This window comes from Borostomias antarcticus, assembly GCF_949987555.1.
Source record: "Borostomias antarcticus genome assembly, chromosome: 12".
NCBI lineage: Eukaryota > Metazoa > Chordata > Actinopteri > Stomiiformes > Stomiidae > Borostomias > Borostomias antarcticus.
The window spans coordinates 24,602,263-24,625,160 of NC_140245.1; the positions used below are offsets into that span (position 1 = coordinate 24,602,263).

The 22,898-nt window shown below is 48.4% G+C and overlaps 2 protein-coding genes across 2 annotated transcripts; one reads left to right on the forward strand and one right to left on the reverse strand.

The window, feature by feature from the left end:
- Window positions 1-4,749: 4,749 nt before the first annotated feature.
- Window positions 4,750-11,264, reverse strand: gpd1c (glycerol-3-phosphate dehydrogenase 1c). The gene is made up of 8 exons (XM_084447307.1): window positions 11,142-11,264; window positions 10,792-10,969; window positions 8,042-8,182; window positions 7,480-7,618; window positions 7,136-7,248; window positions 6,458-6,691; window positions 5,293-5,399; window positions 4,750-5,135 (listed from the first exon to the last, which is right to left on the reverse strand). The coding sequence occupies exons 1-8, from the start codon at window positions 11,180-11,182 to the stop codon at window positions 5,039-5,041; spliced, it is 1,050 nt and encodes a 349-aa protein (XP_084303433.1). The 5' UTR covers window positions 11,183-11,264; the 3' UTR covers window positions 4,750-5,038.
- Window positions 11,265-11,697: 433 nt separating this feature from the next.
- Window positions 11,698-22,898, forward strand: LOC311315904 (oxysterol-binding protein-related protein 11-like). Its single transcript, XM_084446624.1, has 13 exons — window positions 11,698-12,340; window positions 13,059-13,127; window positions 13,278-13,453; window positions 13,853-13,932; window positions 14,365-14,553; window positions 15,267-15,471; window positions 16,638-16,783; window positions 17,420-17,560; window positions 18,896-19,373; window positions 19,856-20,042; window positions 20,811-20,993; window positions 21,467-21,620; window positions 21,888-22,898. The coding sequence occupies exons 1-13, from the start codon at window positions 12,219-12,221 to the stop codon at window positions 21,942-21,944; spliced, it is 2,187 nt and encodes a 728-aa protein (XP_084302750.1). The 5' UTR covers window positions 11,698-12,218; the 3' UTR covers window positions 21,945-22,898.

Sequence of the window (22,898 nt, forward strand, 5' to 3'; positions counted from 1 at the left end):
CGGAGCCTTGAGGGGGTGTAGGGTGTGTGTGTGTGTGTGTGTGTGTGTGTGGGTTCTCTTTCTCTCTCTATTCTCTGTCCCCTCTCGCTCTCTTTTCTCTCTTTCTTCTCTCTCGCTCTGGTTCTTCTGCCTCTCTCCTCTCTCTCTTGCTCTCTCTCTTCGGGATTTCAATTTTGGAATTGCTAAGTGCCACTTTGAGAAAAACAGAAATGGCGCGTTAATATGACTCTGACACAAAGTCTTTATGAGTCCATCGTAAACCTGGCGGATATCTCTCCTTAGTGTCACAATATCCAACATTTCACTGTGGATGTGTGGTGTGTGTGTATATGCCTGTGTATGGGTATATGTGTGTGTGTGGGGGTGGGTGTTCTGTATGTGTGTGTGTGTGTGTGCACGTGTGTCTGTGCCCTAAACGGCTACTGACAAGGTAATAATCCACGAAATATATGGCTTCTGACCCTTGGGCTCAACACGATCCATTCTGGAGGAGAAGCCCAACTGTTTAGGGTCAGAGGTCAACGCCCTGGAGGGCCTACCGGGGAGGAGCAGATCCACCATCTAGTCAGGGAGGAAACTACCCAGATAGCAAGCGGATCTGGGCCATATACAGGCCAGATCTGGCCCTTGTGGCTTAGTTCCGGCCCATATATGGCCCAGATCCGCTCGCTATCTGGGTGGACAATTAGCTCGCAGAAATGATATGGTCTGGTCTCCTCCTATGGCTCATAGTCTTCTGTGCTATTCTCTATAGCTATTCCAGCTCCACCCAGATAGCAAGTGGATCTGGGCCATATACAGGCCAGATCTGGCCCTTGTGGCTTAGTTTCTGGCCCATATATGGCCCAGATCCGCTTGCTATCTGGGCAGCGACTAGCGAACCATCGCCAGAGTTTTGTTGTTCTACCCCTCCGCCTGTCTCAGATGTGCTTCCCAGCCCCGCCGCCCGACCGTGACTGACGCGTCCCCCTCGATGCCCGGCTGCATTCGGGAGTCACATCTGGCCGACCGTAGCGCGGCTCTCATAGCCTACACACTCTGCCGGTCAACATTCGGGCTCGGAGAGGGAGAAATCGAGTGCGATATGTATTTGAGACGCGGCGCGTGCCTTTATCCGGCGGGTGCGTCTCTTTTCCACGTCTCTCCTCTCTTCCTCTCCTCCCCTGGTGTGTTTATTCAGAAGAACAGGAAGTAGCTTCACACATGGCCCGCGCTACGCTGACATGCTGGAATGTCCAATCCGTGGATTATTTGCAGTTCCATTGGGAATAACGCAATGCTCCAATTTACATCAGCGGTTTGAGAAGACAGCTTATGTTATATGGTCAACAGCGGGCTACGTATCATATGGGAAGCCAAGAAACGGTAAAATACACAAAATCTATTTGGAAAGAGGCCTTTTCACGGAACAATACTCACTTTAATAGTCAAAGACTGGAGTGAAAAGCCCCAGACTTGACTTGTGAAATGCCAAACAGCGCGATGATAAGGGAGTCGGGGTGTGATATGGACAGAAGGAGAGCGATAAAGGAATTTTTATTATGCACTAAAGTCTCGCTCAGCTTTTGTCGATATTTCCTTGCCTTCCATCCGTCATCTGCCGTTGGAGCAGCCTGACCCCACCGCCCTATCCCTTCCTCTGGCCAGGGTCCAGGGCTCCAGGAGCCAGTACATCACGGTTGTCTCAGCTGATCTTCTGTGCTCTCTCTGAGGTGTGTGTGTGTGTGTGGAGGGGGTGAGGGATGTTTGTGTGTGTGTGTGCGGGGGTGGGGTGTTTGTGTGTGTGTGCGGGGGTGTGTGTAAGAGAGAGAGGGAGAGGCCCAACAAATGGCCCTGTGTTCAGCCAGTGTTTTAATGCGGCCCCACGGTCGGGCACGATGCCAAGCCCTCCCTCCTCCTCCTCCTCCTCCTCCTCCTCCTCCTCCTCCTCCTCCTCCTCCTCCTCCTTCCCGAACGACAAATGGTGAAAAACCAGCAAAGCCCCGGCAAACAACACCCCTTCCTCCTGCTTATTCCTCCTCTTTTCACCTCCTCATGGGGAGACTGTAGGCCACACAAAAGAGGCCAAGGTTGAGGCGATTCGGTGAGGAGCCCCCCCCGGCCCCCCCCGCCCCCCTGCCCCCCCAAAAGAGGCAGAATGAACAGACCCTCAAACGTGCCGGACTCAGGCTTAGTAGTCTGTTGACTTACTGGATAATGGAGGGGTAGGTAGGGCGGGGTGGGGAGAGGGAGGGGGGGCAAGAAGAAAGTGTGTGTGTGTGTGTGTGTGTGTGTGTGTGTGGGGGGGCGTTGGCTGTTGTTTCAGGGTGACACCCAGGGCCCCATCATGTTGTGTGCCACGCCGTGCCCTCCGACTGACAGCCGGGTCCCAGGAGAGGCATCGCTGTCCGCCCGCTGAGGGAGGGGGGGGGGCGCTGGAGGAGGAGGAGGAGGAGGAGGAGGCCGCTGATCCATTTGGCCGCCGTTGACGTGCGGAGAGCTGTGGGGCTACGGCGACAGCTGAGGAGATCAGGGGCTGTAATTAGCCATGTGTGACTAGAGGATGTTGGGGGCCCCCCTCACCCCCCCTCAAGCCCCCCCACCCCCCGCCGCAGTCGTTGGACACTCTTGAGACCGGTTTCCCTGTGCACAGATTGATTGATTGATTGATTGATCAATTGATTGATAGGTAGGTAGATAGATAGAAAGATAGATAGATAGATAGATAGATAGATAGATAGATAGATAGATAGATAGATAGATAGATAGATAGATAGATAGATAGATAGATTGATAGATACTTTATAGTACCTATCTTTCATCTATTTATTATCTTTTAGTCAAATGTGAGTTGAGAAAGTTTTCTTAGTCAAAGACTATACTGGACACACACACACCTACGCGCGCACACACACACACACACACACACACACACACACACACACACTGTAGGCTAAAAGAGTCCAGCCCATAGTGTTACTCAATGTTACAGGACAAACAGGCAATGCTTAGACGCCTATGGGTCCTGCTATCTTGAATCGCTATGGGGATTTCAGAATTTTATGAGTGCTGTAAATCTGAGTGTGAACCAGGTGGTCGGCTGGGCTGACCCATATACACACACACACACACACACACACGCACACACACACACACACCTACGGGCACACACAAACACACACACCTACGCACACACACACGCAGACACACACCTACGGGCACACACACACACACCTACGCGCACACACATCCACGTGAGACACAGGTGTGAGAAACAGGGTGTGGATAACACACATCACCTTATTACTCTCTCTGCAACTAAATCTCATTTAAATCTCATTTTCTCACCTCGGATGTAGTAATTCTATAATCAGAGATGCAAAGTGGTCTTCTTATTAACACATTACACCTCACTTACTTACTTGTAGAGGGGAATGACGATAGCAGAGTTGAGTTGACACAGCTTATTCATATCTTCATTTTAGAATTTTTTCTAAATTTTTTTTCTAACTTCCTCCGGAACCCACATGACACTCACAAGACGAGTGTGTGTGTGTGTGTGTGTGTGTGTGTGTGAGACTGTATGTGTGCGAGGTGGGGTGTGTGTGTGTGTGTGTGTGTGTGGGTACTAGTAGGGCCTCAGTCGAGTTACCGTGGTGATTAAACCCCCCTTTCAAGTCCCCGGTCTGAAGGTGGGCTCTTTCTTTTGTGGAAGAGGATCTGGGCTACATCAACACCCAACGACGGGACTCCCACCCAACACCCGAGCCCCCCAAAACGCCGATGACAGTTCATCTGGAGGTTAAGGGGGGACCCGACCTGTGAAGCTTCCCCCCCTGGGGGCCCCGGGCTCTCTGGGTCTCCCTTGGGAAAGTGAGTCCCCTGTGACCCCCCCTTTGATCTCCAGGGATCTGTCCGGCCTCACATCTCCGTTGAGGAACATCAACCAGTGGAGAGAGAGGGGGGAGAGAGAGATTGAGAGAGGGAGAGAGATGGGGGGAGCGAGAGAGAGAGAGAGAGAGAAAGAAAGATAGATTGAAAAAGAGAGAGGGAGAAGATAGCGATTGAGAGAGAGAGGGATAGAGATGGAGTGAGCGAGAGAGAAAGAAAGAGAGATTGAGAAAGAGAGGGAGAAGATAGCGATAGAGAGAGAGACAGGGAGAGAGATGGGGGGAGTGAGAGAGAGAGAGAAAGAGCGATTGAGAGAGAGAGAAAGAGAGATTGAGAAAGAGAGAGGGAGAAGATAGTGATTGAGAGAGGGAGAGAGATGGGGGGAGTGAGAGAGAGAGAGAAAGAAAGAGAGATTGAGAGAAAGAGAGAGATGGGGGGAGTGAGAGAGAGAAAGAAAGAGAGATTGAGAGAGAGAGAGAGAGAGATGGGGGGAGTGAGAGAGAGAGAGAAAGAGCGATTGAGAGAGAGAGATGGGGGGGATTAAGAGAGAGAGGGAGAGATAGGGCCAGACGTGGATGCGGAGAGGGGCGGCGACACCATCAAGGTTTTCTCTGCTGAGACCGTCATCAAAGGCCTCGTCCCTGTCCTCGTCCCCGTGCCACGGCCAGGAGAGACGGAGAAACAAGGGACCTTATTGTCCTTTAATCCTGGGTCTGACGCTGTGTGACAGCAGGAGTGGATCTGAGCGAGATGGCCTCCGTGACCTGGCGTTCGCGCCAGATGGGGTGAGAACATCAAATGAAGTCACGAGTCACGAATCATGATTAAATGAACATCAAATGAAGTCAAAGAATTTTCCTGGGAAAGTTTCCTGGCATTTAGAAAATACTCAGTAAGGTTTTTAATAGTCATTCCATACAGGAGTACAAATACAAACTTGACAACTCTGTGTTTCAACGTTTAGATAACAAGCACACACATTTCAAACAGTGCAAGTTTCATGTTGGCATTAACACCAATCACATATGAACAACTTGAATTATGTTATTGAGTGTTTTTATGGTTTAATAGGCGCTGTGCGGGGTTGACAGGCTTTTATAGAGCAATGCTGCCCCCTAGTGGTAGCAAATATAGAAGTAAACTCAAGGTAGTGGTCAGGCTCCACACATCATTTGTGTTCAGGATGGTTCTGCAGACAAGTGATGAAGTCCTTTACTGCTCTGCCCTTGAAGCAGATCTCATACACGGCCGCAAACAACGGAAACCTACAAGGGACAAACATGGCAATTAGTTCCAATCTCAATTTCTGAATTATTCTAGGTCTTTCCATAGGAATAAATATAATTGGTTTGGTCTATGGTAAGATGGCAAATGTTCAGTCGTAGCCATCTCCAGTGGCAGGGTAGAGGCAGATAGACTCACTTGTCGACCATGTCTTTCTTCATTAAAATCTTGTAGACCTCGGCTGAGGTTTGTGGTCCTTGCAGCTTCTGACCGTTGAGCATCTCCGCCTCAAGCTCCTCGATGGACTGTGAAGACATGTAAAACACACCCAAACACACGCATGCACGCACACACACACATACAGACACACACACACACACACATCGGCCTCTCAGTACAGTATCACACACCACTAGACCACCCGTTTGTCTCGGCGGAGAGACAGAAGATGGCCGAGCATCAGGGAAGGGAGAGGTTCCACAAAAGCTTCTTTAACCCGACGCCTTCCGCGAGCTCAACAGCCAACAGCTGCAGTAGACTGACCCTGAATACACCCCTAGGACAGACCCCCCCCCCCCCCCCACCTCCGCCTCTCTAACTGAACAGTTAACCCCCCCCTCCCCCTTCCAACTGACTCTGTACTACTGTACACTCGGTCGCTTGAACCAACACCTGACAGCACTTAAACATTTGAACACCTTGTCTATACGATATACAATGACAACTGACTCTTGCCTATACGATAGACAACAACGCCTCACTCTGCACGGCTGTATACCTTAATGTTATTTAACTGCACTGCCACATGGACACAGTCACAGTCATCCATGATCGGACGGGATAAATAGATGAGGATGATACTGATAGACTGCTAGACTACTGATAGTAAACTGCCAGTTTGGGAACGTTTAAATGTCTAGCTCTGTAGCTAGGACTGGAATGAGGAACTGATTAGTGCTGATAAGTTACTGTAAGCGATAAGAATGCCATTGTACCTGTACCTTGTCTATTAGCCCTGAAGAAGGTCCTGTGTTGACCGAAACATGTTGGCTTTTTTTTAATTTTGAGCAGCAATGATTCATTAAAGGCCTTTTAATATCCTTTTCCCTCGTTTTTTCACTTTTTGGAGTGCCTGGATTTATCCTCGTCTGTTTGGTAACCTAAGTTCCCTTTGTCCAAGAGCACCCAACCAAATATGAACATTACTGGCCTATGATTAGAGCTATGATTTTGCTCGTACCTATACCTGTCCTGGTTATATATGGCGAATAAACGTTCTATTCTAAGCAGTTCAGCAGTGATATTAATCTGGTGTGAGAAGTGCGTGTAAATAACGCTGAGTCTTTCCACCGGTCCGACTGACCTTGGAGGATCTGGCGAAGGCCTCGGCCACCTTGCGGTTGCGTCCCCCGTAGCAGGTGGTGATGAGGTCGGCCACGCCGCAGCTCTCCAGGAAGGTGACGGAGCTGACCGGGCCCTTGCAGAAGAGCTTGGTGAAGGACACCATCTCCATGAGGCCCAGGCGGATGACGGCGGCCTTGGTGTTGTCTCCGAAGCCCAGGCCGTCGCAGAAGCCAGCGCCGACCGCCACTATGTTCTGGAGACCGGCGAGACAGAGAAGTGTCAGCAACCACATTTAAAGTCCCGATGATTGTCACACACCTGAGTGTGTGAAATTTGTTCTCTCGCATTCGACCCATCCCCTTGGGGAGTGGTGAGCAGCAGCGGTGCCGCGCTCGGGAGTCATTTGGTGATGTGGCCCCCCAATGCCAACCCTTGATGCTGAGTGCCAAGCAGGGAGGCAATGGGTACCATTTTTATAGTCTTTGGTATGACTCAGCCGGGGATCGAACTCCCGACCTCCCAGTCTCAGGGTACACATTCTAACCACAAGGCCACTGAGCTGATTTTCACTACCGCCGCGTGGGTAAATGGCAAAAAATATTTAGCCTCCAGATTAAAGGGTATCTCTGTGGTTAAAGGGTATGTTTACAAACCGGATACTGTACTGTTCTCGTGTCTTTGCGTTTCGACAGTGTACCTTGAGAGCACCACAGAGCTCCACGGTGTCACTCTCCGGGACCACGGTGATCCGGAAGTTCGGGGTCTGGAGGAGCTCTTTAAAGATTTGTCCGTTGTCCTCGTTCCTCGCCCCTAGTTTGGGTTGGAAACAGGATAGCTGGGATTTTACACGTTACAAGACTTGAAGTAGCGACTGTACGTGACAACCCAGATAGCAAGCGGATCTGGGCCATATACAGGCCAGATCTGGCCCTTGTGGCTTAGTTCCGGCCCATATATGGCCCAGATCCGCTCGCTATCTGGGAAAGGACAACATGCTCAAAGAAAGCGGGTGTAAATAAAGACACAAAGCGAGCGTCTCACCGATGGTGGTCTCGCAGAACTTTTCGTCCGCGACCTCGTTGGCGATGTTGGCGCCCATAAGGACACAGACCTGTATCTCCAGCTTCTCTCTGATGATGTCGGAGATGAGTTTCAAACCGTCTGGACCCTCGTCGATACCCTGGAGGGTAGAGGGAAGAGGAGCATTTTTGTCTCTTTTTTCTCATTTTTTCTTTCTTTCTTTTTTTCTTTTTCTTTCTTTCTTTCTTTCTTTCTTTCTTTCTTTCTTTCTTTCTTTCTTTCTTTCTTTCTTTCTTTCTTTCTCTCTCTCCCTTGATGTTACAATGAGGAAGTGGCAACCATGGAGCTGACGTTACACAATGTTCATGTTAAGTCATAGTCTCAACCTTTTGAGGAAATATCTAAGGATTTCCCTGAAGTAGAAACAGTGGGTGTCCTCGTGGTCTCACGCAGACAGTAAGCCAGGGAAAGGTCAGAGGTCAGAGCCTTAAGTGATTAATGGTCTTATAGTATGATATAAAAACTCCAAATGATCCAAATCACTAAGATATATGAGGCCAAAGCATAACAAGGTCTGTTTTACCTTGATGAGGGATATCCCGATGGTTCCCGGGGTGATGTGAGGTTTGATCTGATCACAAAGTCTCGCGATGAACTGGTGCGGGATGACGAACACCAGCAGACTGGCGTCTTTCACCGCCTCGGTGATTTCTGGAACAGCAACCTGGGTAGATGGACACAGAGGAGGATAGTACAGTACGGTGTTCGCCTACAGTATGTCTTAATGCAGATCCCTTAACAGATCTTTAATAGTCCATCCTACCTGCTGCCATCACACTTTTTAACGCATCCCCTAATGAGCAGGATGCCATGGACTTAACTAATTTCCCAGTACTTTGAGTGACATTTTTGTATGAAAGGTGCTATAAAATAAAGCTTGATAATAATCATAATAATAATCATAATAATAATTATAATACTTATTATTATTATTTTAAAGCTTTATTTTTTATAGCACACATGCTATTCTTATTCTTCGCCTTATTAGCTTATTATGTGCTTCACCAGAAATGTAGCCTACCCATTGGGCATTAAAGTAGCTATCTATCTCTCATCATATCTATTTGATCATCTATGTAGGCCTACCTACAGGCCCAGTGAAGTGACCTATGCGAGGCGGTAACAGGCTAGGAGGAGTCAGAGGGGTGTAACAGGCTAGGAGGAGTCAGAGGGGTGGAACAGGCTAGGAGGAGTCAGAGGGGTGGAACAGGCTAGGAGGAGTCAGAGGGGTGGAACAGATGACAGTGTGATTCAACCCAAGGAGGAGTCAGAGGGGTGTAACAGATGACAGTGTGATTAAACCCTAGGAGGAGTCAGAGGGGTGTAACAGGCTAGGAGGAGTCAGAGGGGTGTAACAGGCTAGGAGGAGTCAGAGGGGTGTAACAGGCTAGGAGGAGTCAGAGGGGTGTAACAGGCTAGGAGGAGTCAGAGGGGTGGAACAGGCTAGGAGGAGTCAGAGGGGTGGAACAGGCTAGGAGGAGTCAGAGGGGTGGAACAGGCTAGGAGGAGTCAGAGGGGTGGAACAGGCTAGGAGGAGTCAGAGGGGTGGAACAGGCTAGGAGGAGTCAGAGGGGTGGAACAGGCTAGGAGGAGTCAGAGGGGTGTAACAGGCTAGGAGGAGTCAGAGGGGTGTAACAGGCTAGGAGGAGTCAGAGGGGTGTAACAGGCTAGGAGGAGTCAGAGGGGTGGAACAGGCTAGGAGGAGTCAGAGGGGTGGAACAGGCTAGGAGGAGTCAGAGGGGTGTAACAGGCTAGGAGGAGTCAGAGGGGTGTAACAGGCTAGGAGGAGTCAGAGGGGTGTAACAGATGACATTGTGATTCAACCCACTCCTCCGCCCACGCGCGCGTTGGGACACATTGACCACATGAAGGCGACCCATGTAAGCGACCTCGCGCTTCAATTAGCGCTTCAATTAGCGCTTCAATTAGCGCTTCAATTAGCGCTTCAATTAGCGCTTCAATGCGAACTTCTCGCCTCCGATGTGCTGATAAGTTCGTTGGTTTCAAATGGGATCTCCCGTGAGTTTTGCATAATATTCCGCCGCGTTGCATGCCATGGATTTATCCGACTTGTGCGTTGAAAACAAAGCAGATGGGCTTAACCGGTCTAGGCCAGCTATAACTTGTGTTCACAGCTGGTGAAAGTTGGAGTTTTTGGAGTTTACTTTTTAGAGGGAAATCACCATTGACTGCAATGCAAAGTCAGTTTTGGGCATTTGCTGATATATATTTCTTTTGTTTGAATATAGGCTACGTGCTGATAAGTTTGTGGTACGTGCGCTCATTCCACCAAACAACTATAGCCTTATGATAATGTTATCTCGTCTACACCCCTGAATGCAGCTGCAATGTATGGACTGGACTGCAACATCGTAACTCAGTACCATGCTGTCAATGCAGGACATTGTATGCTGATCATGCCGTAGTTTGATAACAGTGACTGGGATTTTCCAGCAGTAACGAAGCTGGCTGGGCGGTGTTGCGAGAGGTGGTCACGTGTGAGCAGACCCAGCAAACACGCAACGTCAGGGAGACGTTCAGATCATGTCTTAATAACGTCCGTCGGTCCTGAACCCCGTTTGTTCGTCTGCTGGACCCCTCAATATTCACACGTCTGTCTTGGATCCCTCTAAGACGTCTGTGGACGTGCAGAACAGGTTCAATATCTGAACGACAAAAAAAACATTCATTCTGGCTCCTAATTGGATGTCTTTGGACGTCCGAAAAAGACAAAAAATACGTATTTTAGACGTATTTTAGACGTGTCTTTGCTCAGTGGGTGGATGGAGCCTGGAAGACTTTTCTTTTGCGAAGAAGTCTAGATATTGCTTCCAGGCTAGAGGGTGGAACTGGAAGCTATAGGCTAGCCTAATGCTACACGGTCTGTGACATCTTAGACCAAGTTATATTAGACATGGCATCGCTGATAGGGCATCGCTTTATATTCTCATAGCTCAAATGATGAGTAGTAAACTCGGCTGGATGTGCTCAAGGTTCACAAGCTCAGCAATTAAAACATCTAGGCTACATTTATCTCATGAAGTTTATATCCGCACCTTGGCTTTGTTAAATGGAGCACTTTGAGGACTATTGTCGTTTCATGTAATATCCTTGTTATGTTAATAACCCTGCTATAGTTATGTATTTCATCTGGCAGGCTACTGCTAGTGGGTATCGATCAATAATAATAATACAACTCAGACAAAAGCTGTCCCAGTCAATCATTCCTTTACTGATAGCTCAGGTCCAAAATCCACTAGACAGCAGACTTACCACGTTCTTAGGAAGTTTATGTCCTGGTAGATATTTCACATTTTCATGCTCCATATTTATGATTTCGGACAGTTTTCTATCATTGATCATTTCTTCATAGACCCACATGTTAACGGTTGGGTCAAAGCGGTTGGATCGTTTCACATTATGACCAATGATCTTGGATATTGCGGATCCCCTTTAAAAAATGAAAACAACAAGGGTTAGATTTAGGATTAGACAGAGACCATCCCTGTAAAATGAGATGAAGACAGTCATGCGCTATTCCATTAGTGGAAAAGCGCATTATGATATTGACAGCTGAAACACTCAGTTGGTATTAGGTAAAAACAGACAAACGAAAACCCTACCAATTTCCAGATCCAACGATGCACACTTTCTTTGCAGGCATTTTGAGGGTGTAGGATGGTGGCTATCCTCGACGGTTCAGTCCTAGACAGAGCTCAACTTCCTTATCCGCCCTAGACATTCACACTGTGCTAAAAGTGCTCCACCCTTTAACAAGGGCGCGTCTAAGCTATGCGCACTTGTCTTGACAAGTAGACTCTGTTGACTTTCAGCATTGATTTGGGAAATACTCAGGTAGGGAAAACTACAAATTTCCTCCCCATAAAGCTTTTTAAATAGATAATTACAAATAATAATCAACTACATTCAACATCGAGATATCATAGATAGTTTGAGCACATGCAGTTATGTCAGAAAATATGAAATGTTTCTATCTTGGACCATAGTGCATTTATCCTACTTTAACTCACTGTAAATCTCATCAATTTGGGGAACTTTTACTTTGAAGTCCGTGTTCCAGCACCTTTGACAGCTCGGGAATCACGTGACTCAGACAGAGGAGACTGTCAACACTGAACTGCGTTGTGATTCGAATATAACCGATGGACATGTTGAATCTTTCCTTTAGATACATAGCTAAGTAACTAGCTGTTAAGTAAAAGTCTGCGTACAGTCATTGGGTGTGTTTCATCATCATGATGTATCCTAGAGAGCCTTCTGAGAGCAAGGCCTGCAAGCTGGCTAGCTAGCTAACGGCTAGCGTGGCTAGGCAACCAGATCAGTTGAGACTGAGGAGCTCGAGCGGTTTGTAGCTAGCTAGCTAAAGTGACGGTTTGTAGCTAGCTAGCTAAAGTGGCTATCTGTATCTGGCCCACTAGCCAGTAGCTAGGCAGTACCCTGGCAGAGCTAACCCTAGCTAGCTAGTACCCTGGCAGAGCTAACCCTAGCTAGCTAGTACCCTGGCAGAGCTAACCCTAGCTAGCTAGTACCCTGGCAGAGCTAACCCTAGCTAGCTAGTACCCTGGCAGAGCTAACCCTAGCTAGCTAGTACCCTGGCAGAGCTAACCCTAGCTAGCTAGTACCCTGGCAGAGCTAACCCTAGCTAGCTAGTACCCTGGCAGAGCTAACCCTAGCTAGCTATGACTATGCAAGGTGAAACTACGGCCATACGGATCTCGGACAGTGAAGGGAAACTTGATGTGTTTAACCCAACCAACAGGGCTGGGGGTTCTGGGAGAGGAAGTAAAGGCTGGGTGTACAGGTATGGACACTCCCAGGCTAGCTGGCTAGCTACTACTAGCATCTTAGCATTACAACCATCTCTTGCAGGGTATAACCAGGTATGGAGATCCCAGGCTAGCTGGCTAGCTACTACTAGCATCTTAGCTACATTACAACCATCTCTTACAGGGTATAACTAGTCAGTCAGTGGCAGTGGACCCCCAGGTTTGCCAGGCTTTGTTTCCTTTATTTATGTCCTTTTTCAGGTTAGGTTAGTGGCTGGCTAGCACACCTAACACTGGCCTTTCTCTACCCTTAGCTAGGCTAACTGTTTACCAGTCAAGCTAGCAAGCTATAGCCAACTGGCTACCTAGCCTACTGTAGCTAGCTGGCTAACGTTAATCCAAACCTGTCAACCAACAATCTGCTATTATGGCTTGAACAGGCTCTGTGCTCCAGCTCCACTACTTCCTGAAAGTCACTTGGCATCTTTATTTCCTGTCCTATATGATTGGATGAAGTGATTAATCAGGGGTGAGGCAGACCCAGCGCACACCTGATTAATCACTTAATCCAATCATATTGGACAGGAAATAAAGATGCCAAGTGACTTTCAGGAAGTAGTCAAGCTGGTGCACAGAGCCTATTGACATTTGGTCTAGCTTTCTAATCAGTTGTTAACTGACATTAGTTCAAACTCCCATAATCAGTTAGCATTAGGCTAATTAACCCTAACCCTGTCTTGGTTTTTATTTCAGTGACCACATGGAAAACATAGATGGCTATTTAATGAAATACACCAACCTGGTGACAGGATGGCAATACAGGTGAGTGACTGTCTTGCTGGTTATGATCTATTGTAAGTAGTCAACTTGCTAGCTACAAGTAGGCTAGTCTCCAAAGTTGTGTGTAAGTAAGTGGCTGTAGTCAGTAAGTGATGGATTTAATTCACTCTTGGTCTTTGGCCCCCCATGTAGGTTCTTTGTGTTGAACAACGAGGCGGGGCTGCTGGAGTACTTTGTGAACGAGCAGTCCAGGCCCCAGAAGCCTCGCGGGACCCTCCCGTTGGCCGGGGCCGTCATCTCTCCCAGCGATGAGGACTCGCACACTTTTACCGTGAACGCCATCAGCGGGGAACAATACAAGCTCAGGGGTTGGTAGTTCACATCAGAAGAACACAATACAATATCCTGCTGGAGGGGTTCTTTTTCATGACAACGTTCGCCACCACCCAGACGCATTTTGTGTTGTTAATCCGTGTCTGTGCTACAGTGTTATTCACGGTTTTAAGAGTATTATCCTGGTTTCCTGGCAATATTCTAAATCTAGGAACTAATGGACAGGAGCATTTTTAGACTAAAAGGATTGGAGATGATGAAACATTGCATCCATCATCATGTATTGATTTGTGATGTTTGGGTGATGCTCAGCAGAGCTGTAACAAGCTATTCTGATATTGTGTGTGTGTGTGTGTGTGTGTGTGTGTGTGTGTGTGTGTGTGTGTGTGTGTGTGTGTGTGTGTGTGTGTGTGTGTGTCTGTCTTATACTGTAGCCACAGACGCCAAAGAGAGACAGCATTGGGTGAGCAGGTTGCAGATCTGCACACAGCACCATACGGAGGCCATGGGAAAGGTTAGCTGAGTTCCCCCCACACACACACACACACACGCACACCTACCTCTCTGGTTCTCTTTCACACACGCACTTGCACACATTGAAAATGGAGCACGTGAACCACTCATGACTTCCGGTTTCTGCCTCGTCTCTGTCCTCATGTCAGAGGCAGAACTTGAGTCAGCACTTTCTAGTTGGTTTTCCTCTCACAGGCTTACCCAACACCTTTTTTCAGGCTTGGAAAAAAAATCAGATAATTTTTATGCTGACTCTTGTGTCTTCACCCCCTTATATCCAGAGATATGAGTTGAGGAGTTGTGACAATACATGCATGTGTCTTAATCTTAGTGTGTGTGTGTGTGTGTGCGTGCGTGCGTGTGTGTGTGTGCGTGCCTGTGCGTGTGTGTGTGTGTGTGCGTGCGTGTGTGTGTGTGTGTGTGTGTGTTGCAGAGCGTCCCTCCCCCCAAGTCTCGCAGCTATTCCACGGCGTCTCAGGGCAGTGCCAACTCTCCCCTGTCCCAGCGGCGGCCCAGTCACAACGCCGCCTCCTTCTTCAGCCTGTCACAGCTCCACAAAGGCTCCTCGCTCTACTCCAGCAAGAGGTCGCTGCTGCCCGACCACCTGCTGGACGCCAGGGAGGTGAGGCAGGGGCCCTCGGGGGCAGGGCCTCCGTTTTGGGCTAGATAGATAGATATATACTTGAATAATCCCCATGGGGGGGGGGGGATTTGGGGCTTCAGCAGTTGAATAATACATATTAGCTTCATATTTGGGGCTTCAGCAGTTGAATAATACAGATTAAATAATACATATAGATGATATACATAATAGATACAATTAAATTAGAAGAAATATACATAGAGAAAGACTGCTACTAAGACTGCTCGACCATATATCCTATATTTATCCATACTTATATATTTTTGTAATTTAATTCTATATACAGTGTGTTTATATATATATATATAGTGTGTTTTAATAATTAAATTACAGGAATATATATTAAGTATGCATAAATGTAGGATATATAGCCAAGCAGTCTTAGTAGCAGTACTTGTAGAAGTTTTTCTCCTGCACCTTTCTCCACACACTCCACAGAAAAAGAGAAAGAAACTATTATTTTTCAAGTTTTTTGGAATGTACAGTACTGTTACGTTTGCACCATTAGTAACCCATATGGTTTTCAAATTACACCCTGTCTGTCACATTCCTTGGTAGCATTTCTACGAAGGACGTCATTAATAATACACATCCTAGTCCTTACCTCTGCATGTGCTCCTTAACCCCCTTCCTGTGTGTCCTTAACCCCCCTCCTGTGTGTCCTTAACCCCCCTCCTGTGTATCCTTCCCAGATGATGAGCCAGGCCCAGGGGCAGCACAGGGACCTGATCCAGGGCATCGAGGGCCTGCCCCCGGCCCTGGGCGCCGGCCTCTCCCCTCTGGACCAGGACCTGCTGATGCTCAAGGCCACCTCCATGGCCACCATGAACTGCCTCAACGACTGTCTGCAGATCCTTCAGCTGCAGCAGGTGGCTCGGCAGGCCAGCTCCCTGGGAGGTCAGTACCGCGGTCGTCTGGGTTCGGGTCGTCTGGGTTTGCCCCTATAGCATGTTTGGCGTGTGTGAAGAGAGACGGGTGTTAGGAATGCAGTCCGACGCATGAATACTATCATGCTTCCGTAACGCAATCACACTTGTGTTTGACTTTCGGATCTAATCTCTTGATTAGAGTTGGGTTCTCCTGAGCCTCGTGTAAGACAGTCTGTTCTCGTTCTCATTCTAGTTTCTCATCTGATAGTAATCTGATATTGATTACTGAGGATTAAAGCGGTTTTGTTTTCCAAGATGGCCGCCCGTCTCTCGAAGCGGACGTGAATGGCGGCCATGTTAAGCCTTACGACCCATAAATCATTGGGCGGATCAGGGTCAGGCCCGGTCTAAACAGACTGCCCATAGCGCCACAGAACCGACGGTGGAATTATACTCCATAATTGATGAGGAACGGTACCTATTCTCACAGACTGTCTCAGAAGGTAACCCGATCTCGAACAGAGGAAACTGGATAAAATGCCCCCCCCACCAAGTACCCATTAGATCAGATTAGCTGTCACTGATTGAGAGAAGGGGATCCTACTGTACACTGTAAATCTTCGGACCATTGGAGTATAAGGCGGCCGTTGTGTTGCCCGTTTTTTAATGTGCGGCGACGCTTAATAGGAAAAAGGCCCAGATGAGATCCCGGTGGGACCTGGAGGAGGATCTCGTTACTCCCCATCTATATTTCATAACCTGGAGCGCAAGACTGACACATCGGGGGCGACCAATCGGACGAAGCCGACGGGCGCCTCGGGCGAGGCTAATTAAGGACGAGTCCCGGCGCCGTCTCCGAACGCGCGTAAGGGAACGACTCTTGCGGAGCCAAAAGGGGGCGGAGCGACGGGGGGGGGGGGGCGCTTCCTGTTGGGGGCGGGGCTAAACGTATCCTGATACTCTCCTCGTACCGGGAGGGGGAGGAGGGTCAGGTTGCTGTGCCGAGGTCTCCAGAGCATCCACCTGTCCCGTACGGGCGTCGGTCAGGAAAGGTGCGTCTGCGGTGAACGGTCGCGGGGTCGCACGGCTGTGTCTGGTGGCGTTGGGGCACGGGGAGGAGGAGGAGGGGCGGGGGGGGTCGCACACCCCGGGTCAAGATGAGTACCTCTGAGACCGCTGCCTCTGTCTGCGCAGTGCCCACCATCGAGTGGCTGGAGCCCAAGCTGCCCGAGCTGCTGAAGAATGGGGGCGGCCCGCCCGGCTTCGCCCCGGGGGACGAGGGCGCCCTGGAGGCCGGCCAGCTGGAGCTCACCAGCAGCGAGTCCTGCAGCTTCTCTGGGGTAAGGCCGGTGGGATCCGCCAGCCACGGTGGAGATACTTCAGTTTTTTTATTTTACCTTTATTTAACCAGGCAGAATCAATTAAGAACAACTTTTTATTTACAATGATGGCCTGGCACACACTGTAGGCTCATCGACTGGTCGGATTAGCAAAGATCTACTTAAGTAGTAGAAAGTAGTCCCTGTAGTACTAAAGCAATAAATTCTATTTTTTACTTGACCTCAAACATTACATTACAATTAGTCATTTAGCAGACGCTTTTATCCAAAGCGACTTACAATAATTGCGTTTAACGTAGGTAGTCAGTGTACTACTACACGCCAGAACTCACAAGTGCTTCTCCTTTCTAAATAAGTGACTAGGAGCGTAATCTAGTACTAAAGCAAAAGTGCATGAGTATGGACTACTTGGCGTGTGTGTGTACACAAGCACACATTTTTGTATTGTGTGTGTGGTACAGTATGCGTGCACAAATGAATGTGTCGTGTGTGGGTGCGTGCGTGTGTATGTCTGTGTGTGTGTGTAGATGGATAGATACTTTATTAATCCCCTTGGGGAAATTCAATGTATCTAATAGCTCACGGCACAACACAACATAGAACGACACAAGTGTGTGTGTGTGTGTGTGTGCGCAGGAGCAGGAGGACATCAACTATGAGGACGAGGCGGAGGACGCGTTCACTGACGAGGAGGAGGATCTGGGGGTGGTGGAGGAGGAGCGCAGTGTCATCCTACACCTACTGTCACAGCTCAAACTGGGCATGGACCTCACAAGGGTAGGTTGAGTTCCATCGCACGCGCGCGCACACACACGCTAGGGAGTCTTAAACTTAAATCTTCTCCACTAGGGCTGTCAAAAAAAAAAAATCGAAGTTCAAAAAAAATATAGAATATCTTTTTTTTAAAGAAGTTCAAACCTAAATTTGAGAGTTCAAATATTGTAATATTAATAAATAATATTATTTATCAAAAATTATGCAGCGATTTACATTAATAACAGAACATTTATAGGCTACAATTTATTTACGGGCAATAATCCAATAATCCAGACACAGCACCTTATCGAAAGATGAAAGTTAACACCTCAGCGAGGGGTAACAGTGTTCACATTACAATATTACAATCAAGGGTTATTTTATTAGGCTATTATATTCATGAAAAATCTTTACACTCATACGCGCGCACAAACACACACACTCACGCCACATACGCACGCGCACACACATACGCGTGCACAAACACACATGCACACACACACACACACACCTTACAGCAGCCTGTGACAAGTTGTTTAAAACACAAGTGGTTTAAAGTATTGGACACACACACACACACACACAAGTCTGAACCTAAGATGCAAGGCTGAAATAGACCGGCTGTCTATATAGTGTTGCATGGGAAAGCAGGAAGGCCACTGGTGAAGGGTGATTATGCCACAGATAAGGGGTAGATAAGTCTGTCACTTTAAACCATCTGTCTGTCTGTAAACTTAACCCACCCACAGTCTGTCTGTCTGCATGCATCTGTTACTTGAAACCACCTGTCTGTCTGTAAAACAACTGTCAAGTGTGTGTGTGTGTGTGTTTGTCTGTTACTTTGCAACCTCAGTGCCTCTCGAGCATAAATAAAGGTTTAAAATGAAAGTCTTTTACTTTAAACCACCTGTCTGTTTGTAAACTGTGTGTGTGTGTTTAAACCACCTGTCTGTTTGTAAACTGTGTGTGTGTGTGTGTTTAAACCACCTGTATGTTTGTAAACTGCGTGTTTTTGTGTGTGTGTTACTTTAAACCACCTGTATGTTTGTAAACTGCGTGTTTTTGTGTGTGTGTGTGTTACTTTAAACCACCTGTATGTTTGTAAACTGCGTGTTTTTGTGTGTGTGTGTGTGTGTTACTTTAAACCACCTGTATGTTTGTACACTGCGTGTGTTTTTGTGTGTGTTTGTGTTCATGCTTTGTTTATTTTGCATCCTCATTATGGATGTCGCAGAACGACAGCTAATCTTCCTTGGGTCCACAAAGATGAAAAATGACAAAAATTACAAGACATGATACACATACATACACAAGGACACAATAACATAACTACCATCGTCGCGTGTGTCTATCCAGGTGGTCCTGCCCACCTTTATCCTGGAGAAGCGCTCTCTGCTGGAGATGTACGCTGACTTCATGTCCCACCCGGACCTGTTCGTGGCCGTCACCGACGGCGCCAGCCCCGAGGAGCGCATGGTGCGCTTCGTCGAATATTACCTCACCTCCTTCCACGAGGGCCGCCGTGGCGCCGTGGCCAAGAAGCCCTACAACCCCATCATCGGGGAGACCTTCCACTGCTCCTGGCGTGTCCCCAAGGCCGAGCGGGCCAAGGCGGAGCCCCCCGCCGCCGCCGTCGCCCAGGGAAGCCCCACCCAGGGGGGCTGCCCCGCGGACTGCTACCAGGTGCGCTTCGTGGCGGAGCAGGTGTCCCACCACCCCCCGGTGTCGGGCTTCTACGCCGAATGCCAGGAGAGGCGGATGTGCGTGAACACGCATGTGTGGACCAAGAGCAAGTTCATGGGCATGTCCATCGGGGTGTCCATGATCGGAGAAGGTACGGTCGGTGGTAGGCCGCTGCGGTGCTAGCGTCTCTAGCCCTGCTCGGTGATTGTTTTTCCTGTGAAGGGTAGGGCTGGGTATCGATTCAAATTTCAAGAATCGATTCGATTCCGATTCACAAGGTTCGGAATCGATTATCACGATTCGATTCAATATCGATTCGGTTAGTGTTACTAAAACTTTTTTTTTTTTTTTTGCTGTAACCTTAATTACATGACTGCCAAGTTATGCAACACATCAATACTAGGGCTGGGTATCGATACTGATTTCCAAAAGTGAATGAATGAATGAATCATTGAATGAATGAATAAACTATTCATTCCTTCATTTATTCATTCATTCATTAAATAAAAGATCAATTTTTGGATTCATGAATCGATTAATTGATTTTTTAAACCCAGCCCTAGTGAAGGGGCTTGTAAACAAAGTGTGTGTGTGTGTGTGTGTGTGTGTGTGTGTGTGTCCCTGTCCCTCCAGGCACTCTGCGGCTGCTGGAGCACGACGAGGAGTACGTGTTCACGCTGCCGTGCGCCTACGCCCGCTCCATCCTCACCGTGCCCTGGGTGGAGCTTGGTGGGAAGGTCAGCGTCAGCTGCCCCAAGACCGGCTACTCCGCCGTCATCACCTTCCAGACCAAGCCCTTCTACGGCGGCAAGCTGCACAAGTGAGTCCCCCACGCTTCGGTGTCCGCGGATCCTTAAAAAGTCTTAAATTAATCTAGATTCATCTAAAATTAAAGGCCTTTAAAAAGTCTTAAATTCATTAAAAGTGTCTTAAAATAGTTTTAAGTTCATTACTCAAAGGTCTTCAAAAATTTCTCTGGAATAGGAGTATTTCTTCACACTCGATGTTTGTGTTATGCAGGAGGTTCACTTAGCTTGAGTCGCATGCAGAGCGAACTACAGTACTCAGGTAACTTGCGGTCGTTGTAGCCAGCGTTTTTTGGTTGTAGCCAACTAACATTAGCCTAGCTAGCTACCAACCTTGTTAGCCTGCAGCACCACCGTGGGAAAGTGCAAGTTCAAAACTGGTTGGACCACCTTGCTCCGTGGCTGGAGTCTATTGAAGGGATATATATTTTAAGAAGGTACTCAAAGTTCTGTCGTCGGCCCACTTTTCTAGACTAGTCCCGTCATCAGCAGCTGTGGGGCGTTGGGCCTCCCCAACCATATTTAGTTGTAAATCTTGGTCTTAAATTCCATTCCAAGTGGCGTTAAAAAGGTTTTAAAAGGCCTTTTAAAAGGCCCCAGACCGAGGCAAGTGTAGGATCCAGCTCTGAATACCACACGTTTGCGTTTGCGTGGCCCTTCGCGTCCTGAACGATATATTGTTTCTGATGAAGACTGGAGAGTCTTTGATGGTGACCGGCCTGTTGTGTGTCCGTGTTCTTGTTCGCTTGTGTTTCTTTTACGGTGTGTGTGTGTGTGCGCAGGGTGACGGCGGAGGTGAAGCACAACGCCACGAACTCGGTGGTGTGCCGCGTGCAGGGCGAGTGGAACGGGGTGCTGGAGTTCGCCCGCAGCAGCGGCGACACTCGCGTGGTGGACGTCACCAAGCTGCCCGTCACCAAGAAACACGTCCGGCCCAACGACAAACAAGCGCCGACCGAATCCAGGTCAGACGCTTTTCCATCAGAAAAACAAGCAATAGCTACGATCACATACTGAACACGCACGCATTCAAATATCACCTCACAAACAATGTTATACTCTCAGGCACCACATGTTATGATAGCAGCCTATAATACACAAGGATATAATAGTCAACACAACTCCGTGAGACTTTTGTTGCGCCGGTTGCACCTTGGCCCCCACCCGCCCGGTGGACAACAGCGGCATTGCACTTTGACATTTTTATGGACCGACTGACCGACAACAAAAAACAAAACATGGTTGTGGTCGTGACCGCTGACTTTTTCCGACCTTCTGTGTGTATGGGTTTGAATCCAGACCACAGTACACTTCCGCACGCTTCCTTATGAACCTGTGTGTGTGCGTGCGCGTGCGCGCGCGTTTGTGTGTGTTTATGTGCATGTGTGTGTGTTTATGTTCATGTGTGTGTGTTTATGTGCATGTGCGTGTGTGTCAGGCGCTTGTGGCAGCACGTGACCGAGGCGCTGCGTCAGAAGGACATAGACAAGGCCACTGAGCACAAGAAGGTTCTGGAAGAGCGTCAGAGGGCGGAGGAGAGGCACCGCACCGACACCCAGACCCCCTGGCGGACCAGATACTTCCAGAGCGAGGTGCGTTAACGTCTCGGTCGCTCACGTCTGCGAGAGCTTGTTTAGGAGCACAGGGCGGCGCGGGCGGGTGGGAATGTTGCCCTTTTTTAACATCATTGGGATAACTCCGCCCAGGGGGAGGGGGGTGGGGGGCGACCGCGATTTCAAACCCGGTGTTTACCATCGACTCAACCACAGTCACACTTGGGGTCTGAAAATGAAAGACGCTATGCTAACTGTGTAGCGCGCGTCTCACGACCGACCGTTTCTTTCCTCTCTCTCTTTCAGGGAGAAGGCTGGGTGTATCACAAACCACTGTGGAAAAACCCAGCCCTCAAATCTTAGTCTCTTCAGTCAGTGAGATCATCAAAGACTGGCGGAGCCAAAGGCTGTCTCCCGCTCTTTTGGCGTGCGTTTGTGCGCGTGTGCGTGTGTGTGAGCGCGTGTTCCGGCGCGGCGCCGACCAAGCGGGAGCTCCACTCGCGCACGGGATGGACGCAGCGTGAAGGAGGAGAGAAAGAATGTACCGCGCGTTCTCATGTCTAACACACACACACACACACACACACACACCATGTACAGCGAGTGACTGAACAGCGGTGATCACTTTTGTATAATCAACAATATGAATGAGGACATTCTTGTACAGGTAAAAAAAAAAAAAAAAAAGTACTCTTATCAATGCAGCCTTAAAATTGTCTGATGAATGACGCTGGTGTTTGAGTCCCATTTAAGAATCAGGAAAGGGAGTTTTTTTGTTTTTGTTTTAAGGTGACGTGTACATCCCTCCCACCAAGTACATGACAGTTGTCGAATGGAAGTTGAGGAAAAGTGTCTTGTGGGAGAGCTTCTATTAGCAGGGACCAGCCTCGCTACATTCCCTCTTTGGTCACAGCTAGGCTCGCTAGGCTTATGGGTAAATAGCTCCTAAATACTGAATGCCGTTTTTCTGTTTCTTTTCGGCACAAACGTCTGTATGGGTGCAAGTGATCTGTGGAATGAACTATAATGGCATGATGCACTCAAGTCAGTTGATATTCTATGTTTTAAATAATCCAGCCATCCCCCCCCCCCCCCGGCCTCCCCCAAAAAAACCCAACAACAAAAACACTAACCTGCATTTGTTTAAGATGTATGTGATTTGTGAACAAGAACCAGTCGATGGCATCTTTGCTGAATTGGATATTGCCCTTTTGCTTGACAACTTTTAACTTAATATTGTAGAAACACTAATATGCATGATGAGCAAGGTGTTCTGGTCACCTTGTAAGCGTCAGCTATCACTTTCTGCATTCCATG

What these genes read in the sequence shown, in the direction of transcription:
- LOC311315904 (XM_084446624.1), top strand. Translation starts at nt 12,219, where the DNA reads ATGACTATGCAAGGTGAAACTACGGCCATACGGATCTCGGACAGTGAA. An exon ending in TGGGCATGGACCTCACAAGG is followed by an intron (nt 17,561 to 18,895) that starts GTAGGTTGAGTT and finishes GTGTCTATCCAG; the next exon opens with GTGGTCCTGCCCACCTTTAT. An exon ending in GGTGTCCATGATCGGAGAAG is followed by an intron (nt 19,374 to 19,855) that starts GTACGGTCGGTG and finishes CTGTCCCTCCAG; the next exon opens with GCACTCTGCGGCTGCTGGAG.
- gpd1c (XM_084447307.1), bottom strand. Translation starts at nt 11,182, where the DNA reads ATGCCTGCAAAGAAAGTGTGCATCGTTGGATCTGGAAATTG. An exon ending in ATCGTTGGATCTGGAAATTG is followed by an intron (nt 10,970 to 11,141) that starts GTAGGGTTTTCG and finishes CATTTTTTAAAG; the next exon opens with GGGATCCGCAATATCCAAGA. An exon ending in CCTTCGCCAGATCCTCCAAG is followed by an intron (nt 5,400 to 6,457) that starts GTCAGTCGGACC and finishes ATGTCTTCACAG; the next exon opens with TCCATCGAGGAGCTTGAGGC.